This window comes from Centroberyx affinis, unplaced genomic scaffold (assembly GCF_046629955.1).
Source record: "Centroberyx affinis isolate AG114_WGS23_722 - 3 ecotype Tasmania unplaced genomic scaffold, CSIRO-AGI_Caff_v1 ptg003375l_1, whole genome shotgun sequence".
Classification (NCBI taxonomy): Eukaryota; Metazoa; Chordata; class Actinopteri; order Beryciformes; family Berycidae; genus Centroberyx; species Centroberyx affinis.
The window spans coordinates 48784-70120 of NW_027281364.1; the positions used below are offsets into that span (position 1 = coordinate 48784).

Genomic DNA, 21337 nt, shown 5'->3' on the forward strand with positions numbered 1-21337 from the left:
AAAGAGAAAATGGAGAGTCTTTGAAGAATTCATTCGTTTCGGGCAGGTTGTTGTTGTTCTTCAGGTTCAGCTAATGTTGGCCATATTTCTGTCTGAAGACAAAAACTCAAAAATGCACTTAGAAATATTGTAATGCACCAAATAATGGCCACAGTCATGGCGGCCCCTTACCAGCACATATTATTTCTGAGATCATGGTGGACAGAGATTTTGCAGACACACATCAGTAAAACAAACACAACATCAGTCTTTAGCACCCACTGCTATTCATCACATAATTCTTTATTGGCAAAAAAACAACCTCTCAGCCTCAAGCGAGTATAAATTTTTTTTTTGCAATATTAACGACATTGCCATTTCCATTCATCCTTTGTATTTCGAAGCATCATAATTTGCATAATTATTAGGATGGAAACCCAACTATTGACTCTGAGCCAATAAAGACGTCTTATTTTCCTAACGAGATTTAAGCAAAGGCGGAAGTAGCTGGAGTGAAACTCTTGCTTCGCCGTTATACTCTCTGACTAACTCCTCCTGTCCTGAGCGCTGTGCGTGCCTTTGCGTCATGTCGTCACTGTGCTTCTCTCTCTCTCTGCCTCCACTACAGACAGAGCCACAACCAGAGACATGGCTCCGTGAAACGACACATGGCAGCTAGCAGCCATGAACCAAAAAACAACTCACCAAATACAGATGATGCCTAAATAACAACCTTATTTCGTTTATTTCGAAATTATTCCAACACCTGCAATATTCATAGCTACCAATTGGTTGTCAGTCACTGTCAAGGGGAGAGGCACCCTGCAACCCCCTCCGGTTTTATTTCTGCTAATATTTCGCTCTCTACAATCAGTTTAAGTTGCCGTTTCTCTTAACAGAAGCTCAACATGGGTGTGCAAGGTTTCCAAGAGTACATTGAAAAGCATTGCCCTAATGCTGTAGTGCCGGTGGAGCTGCAAAAGCTGGCCCGGGGGAGTATGGTCGGAGGTGGCCGGCAAAGACCCCCTCAGAGTCCGCTGAGGCTGCTGGTGGACGCCGAGAACTGCCTCCACCGGCTCTACGGAGGCTTCTACACCGACTGGGTCAGCGGGGGCCAGTGGAACCACATGCTGGGCTACCTGGCCGCTCTCTCCAAGGCCTGCTTCAACGGCAACATTGAGCTCCTGGTGTGCTTCAATGGCGCCCTGGAGAAAGGCCGTCTTCACGAATGGGTCAAGCGGCAGGTGAACGAGAGGCAGACAGCCCAGCAGATCATCAGCCACGTCCAGAACAAGGGGACCCCGCCGCCAAAAGTCTGGTTTCTTCCTCCCGTGTGCATGGCCCACTGCATCCGACTGGCGCTCCTCAGGTTCCACATCGGGGTGAGTTAACTCGGCCTGGCACTGCCTGTTGAGCTGAACCACACCGGACCAACGCTGGCAGACATTAGCAGGCTCTCTGGCTAGCCTGCTAGCTGCCCACCATGTCACCACTGCCAACTTGACCAGATACAATCTGTTTCCCCACTTGCCCAAGTTAATCAGCCTGGCTCCGATCGCCTCTAGAAGTGTTTGCAGTGTAAAGTCAATGGCCTAGTTTTGCGATGCTCAACTCATTCTCATTCTGTGACATTACCTCAGTGCCTCAGTGCATGTGACCAACATTGAAATGGAGTTTATTCATATAAAGGCCATGTGTTTGCCCGGGACTAGTTGAGCAAAAAACAACTGGCTTGCTTAATCAGAGAGTCCAAGAGGGGCCAGTATTTTAAATACTAGCTTTAAAGGTTTCAAAAGGCAGCCTGTCACTCCTGCACATGCAAATAATATTAGCCATGCAGGAACATTGGAAAGTGCAGAAATGAATACCTAAAGTGTTTGCAGTACCTGAGAATGCTTAAGCAGTAAGGCTGCATCTCATTTAGCATGTGTCATATCCTGACCCACAGCATTGCAGAGCTGTTGTCACACACATTAGGATGGATTTCCTTGAAAATGATGTGCTGCACTTAATATGCGCAAGTAGCATCTGAAAATATGAATAAGTGAGTTTGCTCCTCGCGGCTGCACTGTGTTGAAAGGCCTGCCTTAGCGTTGTCACAACAGGCTGCCCGATGGAGGCCGAGATTTCAGAGCAGAGACAAGCTGGTGTCAGACACCAGACCCGGACAGCAGCCCAGAGCCAACTTTTTCTCTGTTTTCCGACCTGGGTGAAGCATATGTCAAACAAAGCTTACAGAGATTCAGGAGACCAGGGTCTATCATTTATGTCAGCAATCATAAGATATCATCATAGTTTCGCCAAGGCATTGTGATGTGATAAACTAGAGAACTTTATCTGGTTTCAGTATTCATACACTAATCTTTTGAGTGCGTGTTCTTTTGGCCTTATTTATGTAGAAATAGTTATAATTTTAGAGATATTTGATTTGTGATGCACACTTCTCTTTCTGTGAGTATTCAGTCAGCTGTGTAGGACTTTCTCAATGAGGGAAGGAGCTCAGAGTCCCTCACCCGGTTTGTAATCCTGTCTCTATAGCCTTTGGTTGAGTGGCTACTATGGCATGTCTATTTAAGAGGTTTATTCTGAGACTTTTGCATCTAATGCCTCGTTCCGGTTTTTGTCACTTCTCAGGTTGTCCAGAGCGTCGAGGACCACCACCTGGAAGTGATAGCCTTATGCAGGCAGAACGGCTTCCACGGCCTGTTGGCCTACGACTCCGACTACGCTCTCTGCAACATCCCCTACTACTTCAGTGCCCACGCCCTCAAACTGAGCCGCAACGGCAAAAGCCTCACCACCAGCCAGTACCTGATGCACGAAGTGGCGAAGCAGCTCGATCTCAACCCAAACCGCTTCGTCATTTTCGCGTCACTTTTAGGTTGGCGAGACGCTATCGGAGAAAATTTTTATAAAGCAGGACCGAGAACTACAGATGAGGCCGACTTATACAACTGTGACTTATACAACTGTGCTTTCACATGTGTTAACAGGAAACCACATACTGCCTGATGAAGACTTGGCTGCCTTTCACTGGAGCTTACTTGGTCCAGAGCATCCTTTAGCATCTTTGAAGGTAAGCTGTTATTTGATGATTCCTTCTCTAATAATCTACCTAATGTATAAGTGTGGGGTTGTGAATATCTTGATGATGAGTGCCATTAGGAGTGGAACAATTCACAAAAGTCATGGTTCAGTGCATGCCTGGGTATTGTGGTCACAGTTCAGTATATTTTCACTACAGTGGGACACTGGCCTGGCTGCTGCATTCATTCCTGAGAAATCCCCATTCACTGTCCCAACAGACAATGCAAAATAGTTTCTCATGAATACTTAACTGCATGAATATTACCTAAGTAGTTGTTTTTGCATAGATAAGGCTATAGCTACAATCTACAATAAAGCTTATTGTCTTAAAACATAGTAAAAATGTATTTTCATCTTGAGCAGCCTGCTAGTAATTAGCATCAATAAAGGAGGATTATATTTTAAATGAAAATGGAATCACTTTCATGCTTAATTCATTGTACTATACAATTGTATTATATTAATAATGTAATACATTTTAATATACTTTTTCAAATTTCTTAGCCTACTGTGAGTTTTGAACACTGACTAGAGGTTGTCATGATGATTTTACTTCCCTGTTCTGCTGAGAAGAAAGTCCATGGCAAGCTGTCCTGCAGATATCTGTAGCTTACATCCTGTTTACAGCATGGCAGCAAACACCACTGCTTGTTAGGTAATTATTGATGATACTACAACAAACCTCTCCAGTTATAAAAGCAATAAATCCTTTGACACAACTGCTAGTTGGAATACAAATTCATTTGCATCTAGTCACAGAGCTTTTTTTTTTTTTCTCCTTCTCGGAGGTGCAACAGTTAAGTCAATTTGCATGACAGTGCTGCCAGTTGTCTGCAGATAGCTCAACTATTAGACTAGACTTATTCAAATTGCTTAGACAGAACGCCACATGTGCAGTGTGACTAAAGGAAAATGCATACAGTATGCATTGATATGTATCACTCCACTCCTCACTGACACTGAACAGGTCTCCAGAGTGCAGCTGCTTGGCCACATTTTGTGACTGTGTTTTCTCCTGGTGCCTCTAATCCTCTTCTTTGGTCCCGTCAGTGGCAACATCCAGCCACTCTCTGAAACTCTGGGTTCATAATTTTCCCAAAGGAAACAAAGAAACCAGGGCTCCTGCAGTCATAAAAAAAAAACCCTCAAAAGGTCATGGTATTTGGAGATTGTGGTTTGGAAAATGATAAATATCCAAAAGCTTTAGGAAATGTCATGGAAATGTATCGATATTTTTTCCCCAACCGGGCAAGTGTTTGAGCTTGAGCTTGGCTGCTGGTAGATTGTATTACCTTGCAAGGAATAATAGGCCAAATAATCTAATTCTTTATCACATACTAGGTCCCATTTTATAATTTCACCTAGCCAAAACAGTACCTGGGCTATTCAAATCACATTTTCAATTAAGAAAATGTAGCTTTTAAACATAGACACTGCAAATATTGGTCATTGAAACTGCGCTTTATGTCATGGTAAAGTTTTGGAATTTGATCTGCAAAATGTGTTGGAGCCCTGAAGTAATAAAGCAGTATTTTGTCTCCTTAGCTATAAAAGCATATTTCTTGGTGGTTCAGCACTGTACATGCACTCTCTGTTTATACTGTAACTGCTGTCAGGCAATAGTTTACTTATTAATCTCGCTCAGTGGGTAGGGCGGTCAAATTTATGTTGTTGTTAACTTGTAGATATTTAGCTAACCATGTACTCATACTCCATTTTAAAAAAGAAGCGTTAAGTAGAATTACTGTTGTGACTACATATTAAAAATTACCCTTATGAGTGAATATAATCATAATCTGTCCAAATACTTGAGGCAAACTAAAATGGGAGGACCATGGATAAAAAAGAAAAAACACGTTTCAGTTGAAGTAGTCATCTTGAGAAATTGACAGAAAGGTGGTTAGAAAACTACATGTTGGCTGCTCACAGGTCAGTCAGTACACATGTCTTGTAACCTCAGCTCATTGATTTTCTCTGGTTTTATATGTTTGAAGTTAGGGATGCACCGATCAATAGGCCAATCACAACTGGCCGACAGACCTTCTAAAAAGGTCATCGTGATCGGCTGAACACTGCTTCAGCTGTATGATCATGAAAGCTGTGGAGTGTATGATGTAAAAAAATAAAACAATTGAATGTGTTGGACAGAAGGCGTAGCCTATGCTTCCTCAAGGAAACCCTGTAATAATTAAGTTGTGATGAAACCTAAGATGTATTTACACAGGGATAGGCCAGCAATGCCATGCGGCCGTAAGAACGATCTGGTTAACACAGTGCTATATTGAAATTTTACTGTTTCTACTTGCTGTACACCGTTCTCGGCATAAAGTCTAGGGGAAATGCATCATTTCAAGTGATTGAATCGGTTATCAGCAGATCACACGGTTCTAAAATCGGTTCCAAGCACTTGATTGGTTCCCCCCTGTTTGAAGCGTGACCCTGGTTTGTTGTGTGTCCTCAGGTGCGTGCCCACCAGCTTGTGCTCCCGCCCTGTGATGTTGTAATCAAGGCTGTGGCCGACTACGTCCGCAACATGCAAGACATCAGTGACTTGGAAGCCATCGCTAAGGACATTTTCAAGCATTCACAGGTACACCAAGTTACCAACATATCAGGCCGATATTGACCTGTCATTAAAAATCAGCCAGTCATTGTTACCTCTGATAGGATGGATATGATGCAATGTGTTTGATTATATATTTATTGTATAATTGTTCAGTACTAGACTCTTTGTCTATGGGAAGCTCTGATGCAAAATCTTTATTGGGTTCCATCTTCTGTCAAAACGCTGGTTCAGAGGCTTTTCCACCCTGCAAAGAACACATTGAATATGAAATATCAGCTATCCGCAACAGTCCAAAAGTATTGGGATAGGCCTCCAAAAACTCATATCGGTTGAACTCTAACGCACACGTTCTCAGAAGCCTCAATTCATTGTGTATTCAGTATGGTGGAAAATATAAATGCCAATCTCACACCATCTGGGATAGAAAATGTACGTCTTGTTTTCTAGCTGCATTTTTGTTCCCTTGGAGTAATTTTTAGCACCACGGAATATGCAGTCACAGGCACAAATATGCATTGTGGAACTAAAAAATGTATTGCCAGTGACTCAGTAGTCATAATTGTGTTGCTCTTCTAATGAAAAAAATATTTTTCTAAAACTGAAAACATGGCCTAATCAGATTGTTAGTTTATAATGATGCAGAATAAACCAGAGGCACCCTTCTCCATTCCCATTTGTATTTTAGACGCCTAAAAATATCTTATGCTTTCTGATTAAAAGAGCATAGCATCACAAAAATGGTTTTTACATCACATCCTGTTGGTACATTGTGCGCATTTGAATAGAAAGAATAATGGATGAAAAGTAAATTTGCAACAAATGTATTGCCACTCACTCAATAGAGGATGATGTGAGTCATGATTATTAATAATAAATATGTTGCTGTGCTTAGGACAAAAATAGCATTCATTTATTGAGAATTCACCTTTCATCCATTATTCTTTCTATTTGCCCATGAGCTATACTTTTGTGATGCTACGCAGAATACATTTTCAGGTGTATCAAATACAGATGGGAATGGGGAAGGGTATACTGTACATCATCATAAATTAAAAGCTTGCTTAGGGCGTGTTATAGAAATACTTTGTGCATTTTGGCAATAAGACACCAGTTTAGCTTGAGGAAGAAATCATTGTAGAAAACCCTGATTGTTTTCAGGCGTGCACCATATGAAATACATGTATTCTGGCTCATGTACCCCAGGATTTTAGTTTATTTTGTACTTGTCATGTGCTAATCCAAGATGGGGAAAGAATTAGGGCAATTTAAATCTTGCTATTATGCAAGGACATTTTTGTTTAGGTCTGTCTCAGCCCAAAGGTGATGAGAAGCCGACAAGATGGCTCACTCTTGATTTTTCTTTTTTTTCTCCTAAAGACATTTTTGTTGTTTTAGAGAGATTATTATCTCCATGCTAACTCCATGCTGTATCAAGGAGAGTACACATTAAAGCCACATGCTTTACAGAACACAAAAAAATCTGCATGAAAAGCAGAAAAACTGTAATCCGCTTTTAAAAAAACAAATGATCAAAAAACAGAAACTCTGAGAAATTATTCAAATGATTATCTGAAGTGTGATGTTTCTTTTGTTCTTTCAGTCCTGCACTGATGACAAAGTGATCCGCTTCAAGAAGGCAGTGGAGTACTACTCAGCGGCCAGCAAACCCCCCCAGTTCCCTCCACAGTTAGGTGTGTCTCCTATGTGTCAGATGCTCTACAACCACACACACTCCACCACACACCACACTGATTATGGCCATGATGCGTGCTGAATACTGTTAGTAACGTTTGACAGCAACTTGCTTAATTGCTACAAATGCCTAATTACATGATGTTTAACGGCCATCAGAAATTGCAGATGTCGTTGTTAAAGCTGCAATATGAAACTTTTCACCTTGAGGCAGGAAGTATATTGTTAGCCCCCCCCCCCCCCCCTCAGTTGGTCATGTTCACGCCACAACACTTGTCACTCATCTTGATGAGCTGTCTACCTTCAAACAGCATCTATCCTGAGGCTGAGGGAGCCGGCATCCCTGAAGCCTCCACAGGTGTTGAAGAAGCAGATGGTGAATTCAGCCAATCTGCAATATAAAAAAACACAATGCTGATGTTCACTGTGTTTTCAAACAAGTCTAAACAAGCATTTCTTCACAAGCTTCACTGTTCTTTCATTTCCATTTTCTGATGCTGTCTGAGGTTGTTGTTGCTGTGACTTCCCCAACTTATTTGAAAAGACAGTTTCAGGTAAACAGGGGGGATTTAGGCGTGAACACACAGGGTCACAGACAGACACAGACTGATAATGTATAATATATACTATTAATTTATTGTTATTTTAAAACAGTCAAAATGTTGCATATTCCAGTGTTAAATAAGCAGAGAGAAGCTCCAGTAGTTTATGGTGTTGTGTTCCTCTGATGACCAGTCCAATGGATGACTCTGGTCTGTAGGCTGGCCAGCTGCCACTTATTCCAACTTCACTTTGCCCACTGTATTATCTTTTGTCTTGCTTATAAGGTAATGTTATCCTGATGTAAGATAGACATCAGCCTTGAAAAACGTATTTTGTTGCCGAGTGAGTGGAGGAACTGTCACTAATGTGAGAAATTTTCCGACCTCCCTTAGACTTTGTGTACACTTTGAAACGGCTGCAATGTGCTGTGCATACAAATTGTCTACTTTAGAAAGGCTTCTCGTCGAGTGGCGGCAAGTTTGGAAAAAACTCTGGTCTAAAAGTGAGGAATGGTCCAATTAAGGACCACGCATAACATATTTATAGATCCCTTTGTTTTGAGATTTGTGTTTTTGTTGAATGTGTGATGTGTGTGATATGGGATTTAATGGATGGAATTCAGACACAGAGAAGAAATTGGGAGGATAGAGAAAAAGAATTGGAATTGGAACTGTATTTCAGTGGTTTGTAACATGGAAAAGTGAATAGAAACTACTAACTACTTTAAATAACATTGTAAGGTGTAAGAGGAGCAAGGCTGTGTGAGAGGTGGCCTGTGCTTGTGTGTCCATTGCCAAACATGTCTGACCTTTTAAAACAGCTGAATGTTGCCTCTTCTCTTTCTGGTGTTTATATTTTACCCAAGATTACACTGAACAAGGTAATGCTAAACACTTGTACATAAAACTTCTGTATAGTTCTTTTAATGCACGTGGCTCTCTTGGGTTGTACCACTAAGAGTACATGTGTTGTTGTGTATTCCCTGTGCTGAGGATTTGTCTCTGTCTCACAGTCAGACCAAAGCAGATCGGAGTGCCTGCTGCAGCGCCACAATATGCATCTCCAAAAATGCTCAACATTCCACAGGCGCCGCTGCCTGTAAAACCTGGGGTAAGACTGCCAAATAGCCCGGGGATATACAGTGTACCATAGCGATGGGACAATATGTGATACAACCATGATACGATGTGATAAATAAAAGTTCAGTGACACCAAAGTACCACCAAATACAGTGCAGAATTCTGTTTATTTCTGAGCCACAGATCTTTCTAGCGATGGCATTGGCTTGCTTGAACGTAAAGAACAATTTAAAAATGTCATTACAAAGTGCAAATAATGTAATTTCGATGGGGAGCTTGTGAAACTGTGATCAGCAAGCCGTCTCGAGTAAAATTCAGCTAATATCACCATTCATTTTTCTGTCCCACGATACGTATTGTCACATTTTTGTATTGTGATATATTGAATTTCGATATATAGTCCTATCTCTATTATACCACTAGCTCTGTACTGAATCAAGAACAATAATATAGGGGGTCTCTGGGACAAAATCTGTGGCCTAAGGTGTGTCCATTTTTGCCTTCATGAGAGTACCGTGTTTGGGTTTTGGTGCTGCTTTTTCCCCAGGTCCAGCACTCCTACCCAGACCCGCTGGCGGAGCGTAGTCTGGCTCCGGACCCGGCGGGGAAAGGCCTCCCGGAGCAGAACAGCTTCAGCAACATTCCTCACGAAGGGAAGCACACGCCGCTGTACGAGAGGTCCTCCCCCATCAACCCCGGCCAGGGCAGCAGCCCCAACCATACGGAGAGCGCCTTCTTCAACACCTCCTCCACATCCTCCTCCTCGGAGAACGAGGAGAGCACAGGCACAACTGCCAAGTGAGTTCAGCCCGTTTCGCTTGGAAATATTGTCTGCGTCCGGTTAATGGAAAAAATCCGCCCTGGAATAATCTAACGCTGTTATATATATCATCAGTCTATGATGTTCAAGGTATTCTAGGAGCGCCTCCCTTAGCGGGGATAGGAGACTCTCCTCTGTGATTTAGGCTGATGAGACGGGTGTATATTCACGCAAAAATCCAAAATGTGCAGCTTTAAGTTGATCGGCAATTTGTTGTTTTTTGTTGTTTTAGTCACGTTAATGACCATAAAGGAGAATGGGAGAAAAATGGAGACAATTCTCATTCGGAAAACACACCAGAGGGAGAACCGGGGGACCAAACAAAAGTGAGTCGGAACAGGAAACCGGCAACATACTGTGTGACTTACCTGAACCCTCGCTGGGGAACTGAACTAAAAGCCAGTGTCCTCTCTCTCTCTCTCTCTCTCTCTCTCTCTCTCCTCCTCCTCAGGCGGACTCCTGCGCGAGCTCCGCCATGAGCCCGGGCTCGCAGGCCGGGGGCCACCACAGCCCGAACGCCCACATCCCCTCGCTCCTCTCCATGCCCACCAGGAACCACATGGACATCACCATCCCACCTCTTCCCGCCGTGGCCCCCGAGGTCCTGCGGGTCGCCGAGCACAGACACAAGAAGGGCCTCATGTACCCTTACATCTACCATGTCCTCACCAAGGTCAGGGGAGGTGTTTTTTTCCAGTATGGCATCACCTCTGTATACAGTAGGGCTGATATTTTTGGTTTGGAGTTGCCGCAAGTTGATACCTTGTTCATGCCAAGCTTATTCCAACTATTCTGTGTTTCCTGGAAAAGCCTCTGAAACAGCATTTAGGTTATGGGACACAAACTCTGTTGAAACCCAGGATAATAATAATAATAAATGCATATTTGTGTTGAATCCAATGAAAATGTCTTAATGGAATCAATTCAAGTTAAGGTCCTCATATAGAAAACCACTAGAGTATTGATCAGTTATACAATAAACATGTAATCAATCAATCATATCCATATCAGAGGTGGATGAAACTATCTGGCCGATAAACGATTTTTAATAAAAGGACAATATCGGCCCAATATATTGGCAATTCATATATTGGTCTAACCCTAGTATGTATGCATTTTTAAAAGTTCCTTTCAGTAACTTTCAGTGAGAATAATCTCTTCAAAACATGAGATACTAAAGTAACTCAAACTAATCAAGTTGTACACCTCCAAAAAATCTTTTATTTTATACAAACTGAGCATAACTAACTATCGGTATCTCAATTCTCCACAATATTTACAAATTTTTTAAAAGCCGCAACTATGAAGATAAGGCTCCACGTGTGTCACAGTTCATATCGCTGTTGCAAGATTCACCCACAAAAAATGTGTTTTTGTCAGCACTCTGCAGCCTTCGATGTAATCAGCTTTTATCTTGTTTTCTGGTTAATCAAGTAGTTTGTTTTGAGTTCTCTGTGTCAGCCATACAGGGAAGCAATGTTTGTCGGTGGAATTTGAAATAATTGTTGCAAGCTCTTTGTTGCCCTTGTGGCATGGCACAACAGTTGGGTAACAGTGTCTCTTTGCAGGGAGAGATTAAGATATCTGTCACCATTGAAGATGAAGCTAACAAAGACCTGCCTTCAGCAGTGCAGCTGTTTCGGCCTATCCGCCAATATGTTTACGGAGTGCTCTTCAGCCTGGCTGAGGCCAAGAAGAAGGCTGAGAGACTAGCCATGAGGAAAAATTGCCTCCCCGAATGTGAGTCTCATGATCGGACAGCTCCATTATTTCTCTGTGCAGCCTCCTGTACCTCGCCCGTGACTGTTCAATGCTTTGAGACCTGCCAATCCTGTTTTTTTTTTTTCCCTGCAGATTCACCCGTCATGGTGAAAGAGTGGGCAGCCTACAAAGGCAAGTCTCCCCACACTCCGGAGCTGGTGGAGGCTCTGCCCTTCCGGGAGTGGACCTGCCCCAACCTGAAGAAGCTGTGGCTGGGGAAGGCCGTGGAAGACAAGAACCGCAGGATGAGGGCTTTCTTGGCCTGCATGCGCTCCGACACCCCGGCTATGCTGAACCCTGCCAACGTCCCCACGCCCCTCATGGTGCTCTGCTGCGTGCTGCGGTGAGTGAACCGGTCCGAGGTCCGACCACACACGCGCGGCCTTGAGGACAGACTGCGATCCTGACACACAAACTTTGTATCACACGAGTAGATCCCACCATGCGGTTCCAGTACTGAGTGAACCGAGAGGGGTCATTGCATAAAGAGTGAGGCATTATCAAGACAAAGTGTTGAGTAAGATCAGTTCCTGCAATTTTGTAATATTGTGTACCTTCTGTGTTTTGCTTCAGGTTTATGTTACATTGGCCAGGAGTAAGAATTTTGCGTCGTAACGAACTTGACGCGTTCCTAGCCCAAGCACTTTCTCCTAAACTATATGAGCCTGACCAGCTGCAGGAACTGAAGGTGATTTTGTAGCGATGTTCATATGAGGAGTGTCCCAGAAACGGCTTATAGGCACGCGTGTCACGAACGTCTCGGCCACAATCTGTATTTTTTAACTGTGCCAGAGATCGATCGGAGAATTGGCTGACCTCAAACGGGAGATTGCACGGGGCTTTTTTGTTTCTCTGGACACTCCTCATATCCCGAAGACAAAGCGACATGCTCGATAAAACATAGATCCTCTACTGTTTTGTTCAAGCATGTCTCTGCTGAAGACCTAGCTTTGCATTAAAAGATGTCGCATCTTTTTTTTTTTTTTTTAGAGCTTCGAGTGACTCTGAGGGATTCATGTTTTTGTTACGTGCGGATGGTTTACCGACTCCATTTCTTCCCGCCCGAGCCGAAAAAAAAAGATGCCGGCGCTCTTAATTCTCATTCGGACTCACTGGAATGTGGCAGGCTTCTGATAATGTAAACCATCCACACACCCGCTGTGCGCTTCGGTCCTTGTGGTCTGTCTGTGTGTCAGCTCTGTCGGCCTGTGACTGTCTGCTCTTTGCTCTGCCAGACTGAATATCTGGGTTGTGTTTGCTGGCTTTTTGTGTTGGCTTGGATCAGGTTGTCGACTACTGTATTCCAGGCAGTCTGAGTGAATGGGCTGCTTTACGCTTGCTCCGTGCTTTGCCTTGCCTTTGGTTAATTGGAATGCTCAGTGGGGGCTGTGAAAGGGGACTTAAGTTTTCTTTTTTTTTTGTCAATTTCTGTTTTTTCATTTGAACATTTTAAAAGTCCGGACATTTCTCTTTTACAGATTGACAACTTGGACCCCCGCGGTGTCCAGCTCGCCGCTCTGTTCATGAGCGGAGTGGACATGGCTCTGTTTGCCAACGACGTGTGCGGCCAGCCTATCCCATGGGAGCACTGCTGTCCCTGGATGTACTTTGACGGCAAGCTGCTTCAGAGTAAACTCATCAGGGCCAACCGGGAGAAGGCCCAACTCATTGACCTCTGTGATGGTCAGGTAGCGTCATCCACACCACTCGGAAGTCGACAGAACACGCTCTTACTGATAAACGTTTTCGCGCTAATCGTATCGTGAAACCGACCATCCATTGTTTCACCTGGCAAAAGCACGCATGAGCATATCAGAAAGTGAAACTGAGTGGAGCAGGCTGCTCACACACGAGACAAATGTCCAAGTGGTTGAACTTGGTCGGACAAATCACAAAGCCAGCATACATCCACAGGTTTCCCTCTTATTTTAAGACTTATACTGTTACATTGCTTTGTGCGTTCCTTATGGCAAGGAGCTTAGAAAATAAGTAGAAAAGGTAAATAATGGCCTTATTCCGTAATAATTTGGCGAAACGGCCCTACTTCTTGTGCTGGAAAATCTCCCTGTCCACCAGGGCCTCACAGGCACAGACAAAGCATAGCAACCACCCCATGGTAAAGTGCAGATCTATTATGTGAATGCTTGACTGAGGACCACACTAAGACTGAAAACAGTCTGAGATTCGTTTAGAGCAGGGATAGGCAACCATGTGCCATGGAGGGTTTCATTCCAACCAAAGAGTAGACCAGCTGATTTCACTGATAAGTTCCTCTTCTCTGGTTAACATTGCACTGACTTAGAAGGACTGAAGGGAAATTTGAAAATATATTTAGCCAAGATAAAAAAAAAATGGGGAATACAATTATTTTGCTGCCCAAATTGAGCCAAATAATCATGGTTAGTAGTCGTGATCGCAATATTATGGCTAATTGTACAACTAGGGCTTCACGATTAGATGTTGTGGTGCGGCCCTAGACTAGTTTCTGGTATCTTTTCTGGTGTTATTAACCAAAATAAATAAAAACTATCCAGAAAAAGCCTAACTGCTTCATGGTGCACTAGCCTAAATCACAAATCAGGGCTTTGACTGAGATGCCGTTCAGGACTGAGATTCACGCTGTTTGTCCAAATTTAATTCTGGATCCAGTATGTACACTAGTGGGAAATATTCTCCACCCACAGGAATGACAAACTGAAACTTTAGAGCAAAATACAAACTGTCTCCTAATCAGCAGTGAGCGAGGAGCAGAGAAAGCTGGACTCACAAACGATGGCTTAACCTGATGCGAAAAGTTTTTTTTTTTTTTCCACCATCTCCACCCATACCAGATACTAAGAGGAAATTTAATTTGCTATATTACGTTATATGATTTCTGGGTAATGAAGTCCTTCAAACAATCAAAAAAAGTAAAAAAAAAAAAAAAAAAAGTCCTTTGTCTAGCAGTGGCTTTGATTTGCGTCTCTTTCTCTAGGCTGAGCTGGTTGCCAAGGTGGAGAAGATGCGTCAGAGTATCCTGGAGGGTCTGAACTTTTCTCGTCCACCTTATCCCCTCCCGTTCCCCCCGCCGCCGCCGCCGCCTCCTCCTCACGGGATGCCTTTCTACCCCCCCACTGGCTCCTTCTACCCTCCACCCCCTATGATGCCTCTTCAAGGGCGAGGCAGGGGTATGCCTGGTAAGTACCATCGCAGACATTAACCTTTTTGAGATGGATCAAGTACACTTCAAACAGAATGCGTCTTAACAAGTCATATAGTCTAGTATTTGCTCTTACAAAATCTGCCAGTGGGGTGAGATAATTTCCCCATTTTTCCAATGCAAATTCACCTGTATAGATAATTTAAAGTGACAATATCTTCAAGTAAGGTGGATCACTCCTGTGGTATCAAAATTCTTGAAACAAGTTGATTTACATTTGAAACACATGAAATGAAATTGAAAAAAACATGAAGAAATTAACATAGTTCTTTTAAACACTTTGTTTTGCTCTGCCTATGAGGACTTCAAGCAATTTCCACGCAGGGTGGGAAGCTGGAGATAGCTGGCACTGTGGTGGGTCAGTGGGCCGGGAGCCGACGTAGCCGGGGAAGAGGAGGCTTCCCTATCCAGGTGGTGTCTGTCGGTGGACCGAACAGAGGGTAAGCCCACAAGGAAATTAGATGTCTTATTTCATTTTTTTCACCAGCTTCAATGGTGACAGTATGATTTCATATTTGCCACATTTGCACAAACTACTCCGCTATTAAGACCATTAGGTAGCTTACTGGAGCGATGTCCATGGTCATCAGAAATTTGCATTTAGAGCACAAGAGAACACAAAACACCTGCAACTGATTGGCCTGATGGAGGCGCAATGATTTAAAGGTCAACATTTTTAACTTAGAAAAACCCTAACTAAGTCCGATTGGCATGAAACTTGCTGCAGTCATCCAGCTGTCTTTACAAATGATACTGATTGACCTAATGAGGGCTAAACTAAACCGTTACATGGTCTGCCCCTTAGCCAACTGAGCTACCAAGATGCTGTACTTTACATTTTAACATAATAATGGCAGAGAATGCAGGGCAGGACACATCTGTATTTATATTTATACTGACACATAATTTTGTTGTTTTTTGTTGGGTATCCCCCTCACATGAAATCAGATTATTGATAGTGGCAGCTTCATAGCTTTTCACAGCCAATAAATGGCCATTGTGCTTATCGCTGTGCTAACCAGTTGGCTGGTGCGTGCTTACCGATTTCTAGCTGCAAAATCAATAGTGTTTTACCAATACCAATGCAAACACATGATCGCCTGTTAACGTACAATGTAACCCGCCCTAAAGTTCCACCATGGCCAATTTTTACTAGGCTGTGAGCCAGACCATTGATGAAAGCATAAACTCCGACTGGCTATGCCGTCTGATTAGAGGCTTGGAATAAGGCAGGGCTGAAGAGAACCAATAAAAAACAAGATCTTAAAATGAGGAAGTACTAGCACATCATAAGTCACACATTTCTGACAAATACCCCAAGTGGCCAGTGGTCTAAATGCAGGATTAGAAGCATAGATCTGATGAATTCATGCCAATGTAGCATTCTTTCTTTCTTTTGTAGTCGTCCAAGAGGTGTGATTTCCACACCTGTCATAAGGACCTTTGGTCGAGGAGGCAGGTACTATGCTCGAGGCTTCAGGAGTCAGGGAACATACCAGGTAAGTCAGTGATTAATGATACTGGCACAATCTTTTCAATTCTTCTACAAGTAAGACTTTTTAACCAATATGTGCATTTACATGGAGCCACTGAAGAGAGAATAACATCGGGGGAATGTGTCTTCTGGATTGCATGTTTTAACCGTGAAAATAGGCTGTTTTGGATATGGCCTTGATGTGATTGTCAAAGGAGAATATCAACCAGAGATAACACCAAGATTGTTTCAGAAACCATTGCAATAACTGTACAACCAATGAAATTAGGAGAGCAGTCTGCTAAGTCTATCTTTTAATGTCTAAGATACAGGATTTCATTTTTTGGCTACATTATCATGGCATCATCTGTGGTGAAAGGTGAAAGGTAGAGCAGGTAGAATGAGGAAAAGAGAGGACCTAGAACTGAACCATTGGGGATGCCAAATACACTTTAAAACAGGCTGTTTCTATCTTCTAGAATAATGTGGAATATATTTATATGGGTATGAATAAAATCACTGAAGAGAAGTACTGCATATGCCAGCAACATTTTCTAAGCTGTCCAGGAGGATGCCACGATCAAGAGTATTGTAGGCTGTAATTAAAACAAGGAGAACATGAACTGATACAAAGCCCTGGTCAGTGGGTACTAGCAGATCATTTATTACTTAGAAGTGTCCCAGTTCTCTGCTGTGGCCTGGAGCCAGAATTGGCCGATGCCATTGATAATGTTCGAATTAAGGAAGTGTGTGAGCTGCTTGGCTACAGGTTTTCTGTGTTTTCGAGTGGAATGGAGGCTTGGAAATTGATTATTTTTGAGATATTGAGGGTTATGGTTGGGCTTGTTTAATAGTGGCTTGATAACTGCAACTTTGAAAGAATCAGGATAAATGCCAGAGGAAAGAGAACCATTTACAACAGTAAGTACAACAGTTTTAAGAACACATGTGCCCAAGACAGGGAGTAATACAGCAGCTTTGTGGGGATGTTGTCTAAAAGGTGGTTGGAGGATTTAGATGCTAGACCTGGCCGCAGCTAGAGGCTGTTTATACTGGGTTAAGGCCATCTTTCCAGGCTACCTCTTATAGTGGCACACCAGTTGTTGAGCAGCTTGTGTAAGTGCCCACAGTGAGTACCAAGGAGCCAATTATTTAGATTTTTGCTGTGTAATTTTGGGAGGGCAACAAGGTTGAGGGTGGTCAAGAGTGTAGAGTTAATCAGCTAAGCTGTGGATTGATTTATTTTCAAAAACCTGGCTTAAGGAGGACAGAGAGAGCTAATGAGAGTGTAAAAGATTTTTTTTGTCCAGTGCCAGAATGAATTGGCTGACTGAGAGCCAGCTGACAAAGTGTGTCATATCGAGATAAACAGTGATGAGAAAATGGTCTGGTAGAGATGGTCAGGTTTTCAGTATCAACACCCTTTCAAAGGACTATATCTGAAGTGTGATGTTGATAGTGAGAGGGCTCATAAATGTGTGATTTGAAACCAACAATCAATGAGAGAAACAAATGCCTGCTGGAGAGGATCACCAGGTCTGCCAGTGTTTATGTTAAAATGCCCGAGTGTCACAACTCTGTCAAAATCTCTCAGTAGTTATTCAGTGAAATCGGTAATCTGAGAGTTTGATGACTTTCTGAAAGAGGGAACTTGGAAATGAGGAGAGGCCATAGCCAATTTTGGGCATTATGTTTAAGTTGAGCATTAGTTAAGTTCAGCTTAAGGGAAAAAGACTGAGAAATGGACAATTATACACACAGCTGTGTGCTTTAATTCATCTGATTTCTCCCCATTCTGCCACAAGCAGCCTCTGCTCAAACATTGTCCACTATTTAACAGGTTAAAGTCGTCAGTGGATAGATTGTCCTGCATACTTATGTGTAGAGAATGGATATTTGATTGAAAACGGCAGTAAAATGACACTGAATGGAAGATGGCACAACCCCACCTGCCATATTCAAATAAAACATGCAGGCATTTACCTCAAGACATTTTTTTATCTTGTTGATTTATTAAAGCTCTAATCGGTAATCACTGTATGGCACCCCGTGCTGAAACACTGTTGTCTCATTACTGACTTTGTGTTTTGATTTATTGCAGTGAAGATATTTCATGCTCAATTTCATTCACTGAGCATTTGATATAAGGACTGACAGTAGGTGACAGTTACAAGTGGTTTTATGTGTATTTTGAGGCTATTAAAAATCATATTTGCAAGCATTCTGTGCAATGGAGTATGAAAGATGGGTTTATTTTTTTTTCCCATTTGCTGTCGGTGTTGTTGCTTAAATATCCTCTGTGATATAACTTGGGAAATTAATGCGTAACTGCATTTTAACAGAACTGATGATGCTTTAGTTAGTTTGTTTTTTCAGGGTTTTAAACAGACTTAGTGGGAACACCAGCAAAATTAGCTTTATCTCTGATTTAAAAATGGAAGTCAGCAGCTACATAAATCAATTTATACTGATTACACTTACAAGTGTTTGTTTATTACATACCTAAGTTGCATGGTTAGTGTTTCACCGTGGCACTGTTCCTTTTTAAGCCTGCTAGATGTACAAACTTACAATCAATAGCGCAGTTCTCATAGTTTTCCAGTTTGAGTTTTCCAAAAGTCCCAGAGTTAACTAACACTTTTTTTTTTGTTGCTGATGTCTTAGGATGTCTGTAAAAAAGACCTTTCAGTTGGTGCTACCGGTGTTTTCTTTCCTTAAATCTAACTCTATTCTCATTACGTTTCACAGAGGGAAAATACAGCTGTTGCTCTTTCACTGTGTGTTTAATTACAGTGCAACGACACTATACACAACCGTTGTTTCAGCTTTCAGCATGGGATGAGTGGGAACACTACAGCCTCTCAGCAGGTCTTTGTGCCGTTTAAAAACCCTTTCATTTTACCGCTAATTAACTTCCAAATTGCTCCTCTTTCTTGTCTTTTTGTTCGCCAGCAGGACTTCCAGCCCGCATCCGAATTTTCCCCCCCCGTGTCCCACATGATTTCAGCAAGAATCCTCACGGTCGCTGTTGCGTCGTAGCCCTCTATGACAACGATTTTCAAATCCTTTTCCATCTGTCCTTTCTACCAGATTAAGCCTGATCATGCCTCTGCACACGATGCAGCGAAGGAGAGAAAGAAACCCAAGCCGGAGGAGAAGAAATCCACTCCCGCGCCATGCGAAGGTTCAACCACGGAGAACGGCGTGGAGGATAAAGAGTCGGACCAGCTGAACGGAGATAAAGACGAAAGCAGGGCTCTCATCCAACCTGAAAGTGCCTTTAGCAGTGACTCCAAGATGTGCAATACTAATCCTCACTTAAATGCACTAAATGTAGACAGCGGCTGCCATAGAGACGAAGCTCTTGGCGCCGCGGTCTTAAAAAAAGAAGAGTAAGCCTATTTTTCTAGAGAGGGTGAAGGATGAAAGATGGAATAGGGTTAGGAATATCTGGAAAGTTTGGAAAGCCTACAGTAAATGTACATTTTTCCTCTCAGAAAAAGACAACGAGACGAAATTCGGATCCCTCTCAGTAAACACAAGTGTACGAGTTATATGACATGAATACCGCTAGTTCAAGGAGTACAACAGTTGTTCACTCCCTCATCACCAAGATTTATACATGTTTCAAACGGTTTACGAGAATGGTACTTTCCTTTTTATCAAAATACCGAAGCTTCGAGAAGCTTTAATTTGGAAACCTTTTCGTTCTTTCTAGGTTGAGATACTCTTCCAGTACTTGGCACCATGTATTTGCCATTGTAATTAATTTTGTGTTGTCACGGTAAACGCTTGATGAAAACTGAACTCGTAAAAGAGAAGCGCAAAAACGCAACATTTCTGCCATGGGTCATCACCGTCTGTTTGAGTTTGGTTCAAATTTAAGTAACTGGTAGATTAAATCCTGCTGCATTAGTTCAGATGAGCTCAGTGCGATTCGAGTCATTTAGCTATAAGTAACATTTCAAGAAACGGCTATAAAATCAGATGCGAAACATCTTGCCAAACACTCTGATACTCAATGTGATTTCTTGAGTCAAATGTAGAACTCTAGTATTACTGCTTCAACGAAAACCTTCTGCATGGTTCACAGTTTAAGAGGTGTGTAGTTATTATGCATGTTGTCCTTTTTCTTCCATCCTTACAAGTACTGTTCCCATTTGCAAATTAAAGAAATGGCTAATATCAGTAATAGTCCATACAAAGGTGTTAACTGTCAGTCAGTAACAGATTTACTCTGACCTTGAATTTTTGTGATATTGACCTCTGTTGCATTTAATTAAAAAAAGCAAGAAGTTATCTAGCCACTTTTGAATAGTGTATTCATACTATACATTATTGTTCTTTGTTGCTGTTTTCTGCATTTAGTCAAGTATCTCTGAAAAAAAAAATGAAAATCATATAAAAAGCTTTGATTGAGAATCACCCCCTTTTTGTAGCCGGAAGCAAGTTGCTTGACCTTCCGATTAAGAGTTTAGCAGTCAACCAGTAATCAATTTTGAGATTTATTTTAGTGTTGCTTTCACACTCATACTACTTCTAAACCAAAATCATTACTTAACATCTCCACTTAATTCTCCTGAAGCTTTTCATCTTTCATTAGTGATCAGAAATATGGTGTATCCCCCCAGTTCCCCGCAAGAGCTAAATAGGTTACCTTCTATGTAAGTTGATCAGAGTTTCTTCCTAACTCATGGATTGTAAAAGAATGAACTGCTGTTGGGTTGGATTGAATGTTGATGGATTGTGGTGTGGTGTATTTGAAGGCAATGCAACTTACAATGCTTAATAAAAGTCTATTCTTTTAGTATAATTGTAGTTGGTTGTTTTTTTTTAATTTTGTTTCATTTTATTCCCCTCAGAATATTGTATCCCCGTTTTGCCATTGCCATTACACCTCCTGCCTGCTCATTGACGGATACTCTGCATATTTAAATTCCTGCTTTTAATTTTTAAAGGGTACTAGAGTGAGCAAATCCAAATGCACGCAGACAGAAGTGAACAGTGCTTTGAAAGCTTGTGCCTGCCACCTTCTGGATGTGGAAAGTACCTTACTTTGAGCTGATCCTCTGATTTTACAAACTACCAATGATAGAAAACATTCTACAATTTAATTAAAACACTTCAAATCTGATTT

At 42.1% G+C, this 21337-nt stretch overlaps 1 protein-coding gene across 4 annotated transcripts; it reads left to right on the top strand.

Annotated features, from left to right (window-relative positions):
- Nucleotides 1-609: 609 nt before the first annotated feature.
- On the top strand, nucleotides 610-20980 carry LOC139660728 (constitutive coactivator of PPAR-gamma-like protein 1). 4 transcript variants are annotated; one of them, XM_071538937.1, is made up of 17 exons: nucleotides 610-1361; nucleotides 2614-2860; nucleotides 2973-3055; nucleotides 5528-5656; nucleotides 7233-7323; nucleotides 8880-9010; nucleotides 9527-9744; nucleotides 9999-10092; nucleotides 10218-10439; nucleotides 11335-11506; nucleotides 11621-11870; nucleotides 12101-12215; nucleotides 13006-13215; nucleotides 14502-14703; nucleotides 15028-15166; nucleotides 16129-16225; nucleotides 19291-20980. In XM_071538937.1, the coding sequence occupies exons 1-17, from the start codon at nucleotides 888-890 to the stop codon at nucleotides 19594-19596; spliced, it is 3180 nt and encodes a 1059-aa protein (XP_071395038.1). In that variant the 5' UTR covers nucleotides 610-887; the 3' UTR covers nucleotides 19597-20980. The 4 variants fall into 4 exon arrangements, with proteins under 4 accessions (XP_071395038.1, XP_071395036.1, XP_071395037.1 ...); XM_071538935.1 differs by having other exon boundaries at nucleotides 8880-8977; nucleotides 9494-9744; XM_071538936.1 differs by having other exon boundaries at nucleotides 8880-8977; nucleotides 9494-9744; nucleotides 15037-15166.
- Nucleotides 20981-21337: the final 357 nt, after the last annotated feature.